Source organism: Pantherophis guttatus, chromosome 1 (genome assembly GCF_059756535.1).
Source record: "Pantherophis guttatus breed Tessera chromosome 1, ASM5975653v1, whole genome shotgun sequence".
Lineage (NCBI taxonomy): Eukaryota > Metazoa > Chordata > Lepidosauria > Squamata > Colubridae > Pantherophis > Pantherophis guttatus.
Window position 1 is genome coordinate 209,970,405 of NC_142063.1, and position 8,955 is coordinate 209,979,359.

The window sequence follows — 8,955 nt, forward strand, 5'->3', positions numbered from 1 at the left end:
TTGGCCGTCTCTAGGTCAACTTGGAATTCATTGAGCATAATAAATTCTGGGGCACAACACATTAAAGGAAAAAAAATCCATTGCTGGATTTTAATTTTCCAATTAAATGACCCCGCTCCCAATCTTTGTATATTAAGCCAAAGCCAATTTATATTGGACTTAATCCAAAATCAGATAGATGATAGATGACAAATAGGTAGATGATGGGTAGGTAGGTAGGTAAATAGATGGATGGATGGATAGACAGACAGACAGACAGAAACTGAATATAGGGCAATGCCTTTAAGGAACATCTTTTGCATTCATACAGGTATTATTTGCCATAAATGAAGCAATAAATATAGGAAATCTTCTGTCATAAAGATTTTCAGAAATAAGTAGCATTATCATTTAATTGCTATTTATTTTCATAAACATGAGGTATTTCAAAGTGCTATAAAGATGCAGCACTAAATGTACATCGTTGGAAGAAATTAAACACAGAACTTTGCAATTACCCAGTTCTATGCAACAAACATTAACAAATACATTAACTGGAAGAAACAGGCTAGGAAAAAAAAGGCATATATAGTAAATTTCTTTACAAAAGTTTTCTTAGTCCAAAAAAGTGATAAAGTAATATCTACTCAAAACTTTCCACAACCATTTTCATACGAAAATATAAGTATCAAATTTAGTTATGTATCAGCATCATACTAAAGTATACAAGCAGTGTAAGAATTAGTACAGTACATAACAGAGATTAACAATATATTTGTATACAAAAACATGCTCCTCAAACATTGAGGTATTACAGTACTTAGGTATGAACTTCCAGTCTAATATTGGTAGCAAAAGTCACCTCTCATAACCCAAGACGTGTACAAAAGGCAAACGTGTATATGGTATTTACACAGGCGGTTCCCTTCCCCCTGGGTATAACATGGTTTTGCCCCGTAACACCTGTAAAACATAAGCACCATTAAAATGGAATGAATGTTTCCAACTCAACTGGATGTCATAAGCAAGTCCCAACGCTCACAACATTGCAAGAACACCGACAGTTCCAAGATGAAACACACAAAGCCATTCCACCGTGGTTTGGCAGTCTCTTCAATTCCAGAGAAGGACATCCAATCTGATCTCCCCTTCAGGTAACAAGGTGGTGTCATCTACGCAAGAGACGGGATTGAAAATAAAACCAACATTCTTAACGTCAAAAAAACATAGCTCTCTTTAAGGAATCAAAAATGTGCAAAGTGGCAATAGCTGTCCAGATCAGACAAATATATAAAGGTCAGGTGTTTGTTTGTTTGTTTTCAACCCTCACGTTAGCAAGTCTGCATATGTTCTAATTTTTTTATCAACTGCTGTTGCCTGATTTGGAGTTTTTCCTTTTCCAACAACAACTTGTGCTCCTCAGCCTGCAGGGAATGGACATACTCAGTGGCTTTTTTCAAGATGACCACTTTGGCGGCCTTCTCGTTTTTCACCAGTTCGGGCACGTGGTCCCTTAATGTCAGAAAACTCGACCTCAGATCATTACGCCGTTGCCGTTCCAAAATGTTGTGGTTGCGTCGGCGCTCGCTGTCTTCTGAATCCGAATTGCGAGGGCTGGAGCTCTTGGGCTTTGGTTGGGTCACTGGCTTTGCTGGACGAGGCGCTGCTTCGTTTTTTAGCTTTTTGGGCGGAGGCACATCTTCCCTCTCGATATAAGGAGAAGGCGCAGCGTAGTTGTGCTGCTGGTGGATTGGGGCACAGCGCTTTAAGATGACTTCATTGGGCTGAGTTCTCATCGAGGCAAAGGGAGTGCCATTCTTGGGACGCATTGCAATGGTCAGGGTGGTGATAGCTTTGTAGGAGGAAGAGCGCCTCTTTTCCACAGTGACCACGTCGATTTCCTCCTCCTCCTCCTCCTCTTCTTCCTCATCTTCATCTTTTATTGGAAAGACAAAAGGTCAAGACATTACAACTCCAGGGAAGCATACTTAAGACATTCTGCATTAATTAGGAAAGGCCAATGGATAAACTCTTAAGAAATCTTAAAGCAGGAAGGGCAGGCAGGAAAAAGGGCAGCTTCCAGACACAGAATACAATTTGCATGCTTCAAGCCACAGATCCCATGCCTATGCCATCAAGCTATCAGTAAAGGAGACATAGTTGGAGATCAGAAAGATCAGACCAATAAGTAAATAAAATTACAGTCCAACTGGTTATAGGATAAAAAGAGCATAAAGAAAAAAGAAACCCTTAATCTGAATTTTATGGAATTGTTCTATTGAATTGAACTGCATGGACAAAATTGATTCACAAGGCAGATATAATGCATTCATTATATTATATGAGAAAGTTAACAAACCTTCTCATTCACACATACTCAATCTCTCTTTCTCTCATACACACAGAGAGGGGGGGAGGGGGAAGGAGGGAGAGAGAGACATGAAACCTCTCCTGGGACCCATTCCATTTCTTTGAAAAAAGGACTAGAAAACTAAGCAATTGTTCTCTCTGAAAATGCAGAGTGGTCCCAGTTGTTCAGTCCCTTTAAGCCAAAGTTCTGGTTTATTGCCAAGAAGACAGCTGTTAGGAGGAAGCCTTCTTGCTGAAAGCTGTCAAACCTCAGACTTGAAGGAGGCAGTGAATCTTTTGAAACAGGAGGCTGATCGTCAAGTTTATGATTATGGTCATATGCCTCCTATCATTTACAGACAAGAAACTGTTTACTGTCGCACTGGATTCTCCTTCCCTCTCCACCCCTTGAGATTATAAGCATTTTGCTGAATTTAAAGCCAGCATTCTATATTTTGTTCCATTTAAATCCCCCAAGCCTGCTAAAAGCCTCATATAATTTACAGAGCGTTTCTTTCGAAATCTTATTAAATTGCAAAGTCAACCAAGCAGAAGTCATTTTTGCTGAAAAAAGCCTGTTTTGTCCAATACTCAGGAAAAGTACAATTTTGGACAACAATAATAATAAATGCAGTTAACAGTTGTGTGGTGCTTAACATAGTGGTGCTGTAGGTTTTTAAAATAGATTTCATTCATCCATCGTCAACGTTCAAATGTTTTGCAAGGGACAAAATGCTGGGAGAGTCCCATAAGCAAACTTTTTTTGTTAGATACTCAGCCGGGAGAGAAAAACATACTGCCATCTACTGGCGACGTTTTGCCACACATCTAGGAGGGATCTAATGAAAGGAACTCATGAAAAGTCTCTAGGGCTTGTGCTAGTTTTGAACTTTAGACTATTTTCAAAAACACAACTGGACTATAATCTACATCATTTCCTTATCAAATCAGTGCCATTGCATTATATGTTCTGCCACTACCCAGCTCTTAGCTGGAGGGTTTACTTCATTAATGTTGGCTCAGTTTCACCCTATCAACATTTTAAACCCATACAATTGTAGAAGCATCTTATTTGGTTAACAACAGTTTCCTTCCTTGCCCACATCTGTCCCAGTGCTGCCTTAAATCTGCCTCTAATAAAATTTGCTGTTCTGCAGCGGATAATTCCCTCTGCAAACAGCAGCCACCGACTTCCTTCCCTCCTTTTAGACTCAGTTGTCAAACCCATCCTGAAACCACTGCGCTCTAAAATTTAGATTCTTCGGTGGATGCTGCACTATACTTGTTTGTAGGTGTAGAACTGTAGTGAAAGCTCAGTTTAATCTGGCTACAAAAAGGAATGGCAGAGTAAAACAAGCATGCAGTCCCCTTATTCCGTAAGGTCCCTGGGAGACAACATCTGATGGTGTCTCTTAGGCCACCAATTTCCTGCTGCCACCTTTGTTGGAAAAGATGTAAAGTGCCCATCAAAATCCCACCTACTATGCTTTTTTTTTTAAAGGGAGATTGTATTGGTCTATGAGTCCCCATGAAACCTCCTCCCAGCGCCCACACATAACAAAGGATGTGGTTATTTACCAGAATCACTGAGTGTGTCGTCTCCCGAACTGTTGTTGGCCCGGCTGTCACTATTTATACTTGGGTGGTGGCTGCTTCGGGGTGCAGGAGTGGCCACCCCTTGAGCAAAGCCACCGCTGCAGTTCATGCTCACCCGGGCCCCTGCCACTCCTCCTCCTCCTCCTCCTCCAGAGGAGACCGGGACTGGGGGATCTCGCTTCTTAATGGGGAAAGGGAAAACCACGGCTGGATCCACACACTCTGACACGGAATTGTTGAGCTCTGCTTGGCTGCCGCTATTGTTTCCAGGGCTGGTTTTGGAGGGGAGGGCAGCTGGGGGAATGGCAGAGCCAGCTGGGGCAGGCGCTCCAGCTGTTCCTCCTTTAGTCTGTGGCTTCTCGGGGACTGCCCTTTCCAGCTTATCACTGGTCCCAAAGCCGCTCCACATACAGTCCTGAATAATGATGGCGTTGAGGTTGCTGCTTTCGCCCAAACCCATCTCGAAGGAGTCTCCTCCATCGCCGCTGCCCCACAGGTCAGCTTCGGGGGGCAGCAGCAGCAACTCGGATGCCCAATCCAGAGGGTCGCTGGTTCGGTATCCCCCTAGAGCCGTTCCTCCCCATGTCACGGGGGCTCCTCCTGGGGGGTTCTCCTGCAGACTCGCCGGGCTGGGAGACAGAGGAGGCGTAGGCAGTAGCTCAAACTTTTTCCAGATATCCTCCCCCGGAGGAGCAGAGTCGGGACCGCATAAATAAAAATCATCTTCGTCTGGATAGAAGCAGGGCTGCAAAGAGTCGAATTCGAGATCGGAATTTTTACTGACCATCCCTGGCATCTCCGCTGGTTGCTTCCGTCGGGATCCTGAATTAGGATATTACAACCGAAGAGAGAAATGTTTGTTTCCCACCGGGTGAGAAAAGACACCCCTTCCTAGCAGAACCTGAAATTAAGCAGGAAGGGGAAAAAAAAAATACGAATTAGATTTAAAAGGCAGAAAAGGCACACCTACTCCGCCCCGCAGATCCATCATGATAAGCCTGGGTTTCTTTTCTTTTTGAAACCAGACCAATCAACATTTCAATGAAAGAGTCTTAAGCCCACAGAAAGAAACATTAACCCACATCCTATTGCTTACTTACTCTCTTCTAAGAAAGAAAATGCAGGGGGAAAAAAAATCTTTAACAAGGACCATTCAGCAAGAAGGGCAGAAGCCTCCACACCCCCTTCTTAAAGAGGGTTTTCGGAGCCTCCCCAGACCCAGGAGCAAAATATTCCTCCAGCATTTGCCCTGCAGAAAAAAAAAAGCCTGCTGGCTATTCCAAAGCAAAGTAAAGAGGAAGTTTCTTCCTCCTTTTGTCATCTGTAGTCTATGCAGGAGAGGGAAAAGGAGGACGGCGGCGGATGTTTAAAAAAAAAAAAAAAACAGGGAGGGGGAGAGGCGCTCAGGGCTACTTTGCAAATTGCCATTCCATTCATTCGCCAGAGCGCTTCCAGAAACCCACACACGCAGAGATAGGAGGAAGGGGGGGGGGGTGGAGGAGGAAAGAGGGGTTGGGGGGGGGGGAAAGGAAGTCACCCAGCCAAGCAGCATTATGCAACAGAAGGAAATTCACACACGCGCACCCCGCCACTCACCCGGACCCGGGTAAAAACAAAAACAAAAACACCTTTTATAAGATAACCGGAAAAGATTATTATTTTGGGGGGGTCCGCGGGCACTTGCACACGCACAAAATTACAGGCGGTAGTGGGGAGGTGTGGGAGGAAAAGAGGATGCCCCCCCCCGGGATGAAAAAGAAAAAGGGGGCGTCCGCGTTGCTCTTTTACACACACACGGCGTTACTCCCCCCCCCGCCCCAAAAAAGAAGGAAAACTGCGATTTTCCCGTCCTATTTCCATTGTTCACCGTCCCGAAACCACCAAAAAGACACAACTACCACCGGCCGGCTTAAAGTCGGCGAGCCACCTCGCCTCTCCCATCCTCAATCCTCAGGGATTCGCGCGTGAGGTACCTCTTTTTAAGTTAAGTTGTAAAGGCTCGGAAGTCTTGAAACGGGCTGGGCAACTTTTGCTTACGGCCAGCCGCGCCAAGAAGAAAGGGGAAAAAAAAACAACAACAGCAAAACAAAAAACGGAGGGATGGTAAGACAAAAACCAGGGAAGGGCGTGAAAGAAGCGAGCTTGGGGCATTTTACGGGGAAACGGTCCGCCGGTTAACAACCATCGCTCAGAAATTAAAATAAATTTAAAAAAAAACATATTTTTTTTTTTAAAAAAGCATTTTCTCTTCTCCAACCCCCCCCCCCTCCCACGGAGAAAACGCGCGCGCGGATACACACACAAACGCGCGCGCGCGCGCAAAAATCTTCCCCAAACAGCAGCCGCGATCCCAGCTGCTCTCGATCGCCTGCCCCGCCCCCCCCCCGATCACTCTCACTATTGTACGGTATTCTTAACTCTCCCGTTCCAAAAGCCGTATTAATTTGCTATCAAGACATTGGGGCGCGGGGAGTGTGTGTGTGTGTGTGGTGGGGGGGGGAGAGCGGAGAGAAGCCGCGGAAAGGCGCTTGAAACATCTGGCCAGATGCAAGAAAGGTTCTACCGACCGCAGCAACATCGAGGACCAAGGGGGAGGGGGGGGGGCGGGAAGCGGCTGTTTCTCCATTGGCTTCTGATGAATGAAACCCAAGCAAAAACGCGGATCGCAAATTCTTCCTTTTCTTATCCCGAGGGTGGCACCGATCTCTCCGATCCTCCTTTTTCCTCCCCCTCTCTCTCTTTCTCTTTCTCTCACGTCCGCTCCCCCCCCTCCCCAAATTTTCTTTCGTTTCCCCAAAGGTTACGTTGCATGATCTCCCTTGTCTTCTTACCTCCCGGCTGGCGGCGGCGGCGGCGGCGGCGGCGGTTGTTGCAAGGCAGAGGGGCGGCCGCGGGGGAGAAGAGCAGAAGGGGCTTGAATTAATGCAGATGGTCGTCTCGAATCTAGGACTTTAAAGAGCGCCAGCAGCCCAATCGCCGCTCCCCCCCCCTCTCCCCCGGCCAGTGTTAAAAAAAAAACCCCTCTGCATTCACCCCGCGCTTGCAGACAGACGACTGTCACTAAGTGGGGTTTGAACCTCTTGTATATTATTAACTTAAAAAAAAAAAAATTCCTGACACACCCGAGGAGGGGGGGGGAAAGGGTGGGTGGGTAGGAGCGAGCGAGCGAAAGAAACTTAACCCCACCTCCCTGATTTCCATAGACTAGAGCCAGGGGAGGTGCCAAGCATTTGGCGCCAAAAAAAACCCCTTTTGCTTACTGCCTCTTTATTCTTGGGAAGGAGACGTAGAGGCTTGCAAAAAGAGAAAAGGAAAGGAAAGGGAGGGAAAAAAAAAAAAGAGAGAGAGAGAAATGCAAAGTGCCGCGATTTGCACTCCCGCTGGGTTTACTTTACTCCGATGCCACCGGCTGATCTTGGGCGGGTTCGCGCACTTTGCGAAGCTGCCCTCCCCGCCTCCCTCCCGCCCTCCCCTCCGTTTGCTGCAATGGCAACAACCGAGGCGCTGCCTTGTCCGATCCTGGCTCCGGAATACCCCGGGAGGGAAACCCCTTGCAAAAAAACAGCCCTCCCCGGCGCTTGTCTCTTACCCACCCCCCTTCCCCTCCCCAGTGCCCTCCTGTTGCAGCCGATGCTTTCTGCAGGGGAAGCAAGCAATCGCGGGGTCATCATCCCGCTCGTCTTCATTTACCTAATGGTTTCCGTTCGGTTTTGAAACGTTGCAGCCGATCGTTAAAAAGCAAGAGGAGGAGGAGGCAGGCAAGGCCAGATGGACGGGGACGGAGGAGAAGGACCATAATTACAGGGAGTCGGGGAGTCCCGGGTTGCGAGGAGTAAAATGGGAGCTAGAATCGCGCCGCAAAGCAGCACCTTTGTCCAACGGGCTGCCCGAAAGGCTCAGACGGGGGTGAGGCATGGGAGGGGTAGGGGAACTACCGATTCCTAAGGCCGATTAGATAAAGCTTCCTTGGTTGTGTACATCCTTGGCTGGACACACGCACACACACCCGCGCCTTTCCCCGCTACCGTAACGACACCGTCTGGAAAAGAACGCGCCAGGCTTTTGCACGGTGACCCAGCTTTGCTCTGCAATAATAATAATAAAAAAAAGCGACATCTTGCGGATGTCCCCCTCCACCCCCGGTGGAGGAACGGATCCGGGGCTGAAGGTAGATGAAGTATAGGGTGGGTGAGTGGGTGGCTCTGCCCTCCTCCTCCTCCTCGAAAAGTTTCAGGGGTTCCCGCTGTTCAATAGAGGAGTGCGCAAAACAACAACAACAACCCACCCCACTTTAAAAGATGGTGTGTGTGTTTGGGGGGGGGGAAGCCTTGATGAAGCCATAAGGAATCTCATTGGTGTGGGCATCTGAATAACTATTTGAGTATGTGTGTTTTGGGGATGGGGGGGGGAGAGGAGCAGTTCCAATAATCCATAGGCCAGGAGGAAAAAGTGGACAGGTCGAATTCAATTGAACTAAAAGCAACTTGATTTCCCGAAATGTACAGTTGGCATCATTCCTCTCAGGGAATTTAATTATCCCCGTTATTATAAATCAGGGGCAACTTTTACATCCTTGCTGGAGGAGGGGGCCCATCCTTGCTTTCACTTGGGAGTCCTGGTGGCTCAGGGTCTGCAGCCATGCTGTGGACATTTCCTTGGGAGTAAACCAGTAGTGAAATCCAAATTTTACTACTACTGCTTCTGTGGGTGTGGCTTGGTGGGTGTGGCAGGGGAAGGATACTGTAAAATCTCCATTCCCACCTCACTCCAGGGGAAGGATACTACAAAATCCCCATTCCCTCCCCACTCCTGGGGGAAGGATATTGCAAAATCTTCATTCCCACCCCACTCTGGGGCCAGTCAGAGATGGTATTTGCCGGTTCTCTGAACTACTCAAAATTTCCACTACCGGTTCTCCAGAACCTGTCAGAAACCTGCTGGATTTCACCCGTGGAGTAAACCTTATGGAAAAACTTAAGGTTGGTCTTTAGAGTTGATCTGCGTAAGGCAAGAGGTGCAGATTTAAGGCCG

At 47.2% G+C, this 8,955-nt stretch overlaps 1 protein-coding gene across 3 annotated transcripts; it reads right to left on the bottom strand.

Annotated features, from left to right (window-relative positions):
• Positions 1–383: 383 nt before the first annotated feature.
• On the bottom strand, positions 384–8,188 carry MYCN (MYCN proto-oncogene, bHLH transcription factor). Of its 3 annotated transcripts, none has more exons than XM_034432131.3 (3): positions 6,756–8,188; positions 3,907–4,825; positions 384–1,915 (listed from the first exon to the last, which is right to left on the bottom strand). In XM_034432131.3, exons 2-3 carry the CDS (start codon positions 4,718–4,720, stop codon positions 1,311–1,313), a joined length of 1,419 nt encoding a protein of 472 aa, XP_034288022.2. In that variant the 5' UTR covers positions 4,721–4,825; positions 6,756–8,188; the 3' UTR covers positions 384–1,310. The 3 variants fall into 3 exon arrangements, with proteins under 3 accessions (XP_034288022.2, XP_087738494.1, XP_034288021.2); XM_087882368.1 differs by having other exon boundaries at positions 7,615–8,022; XM_034432130.3 differs by lacking the exon at positions 6,756–8,188 and adding an exon at positions 5,025–6,264.
• Between the last annotated feature and the right edge of the window lie 767 nt (positions 8,189–8,955).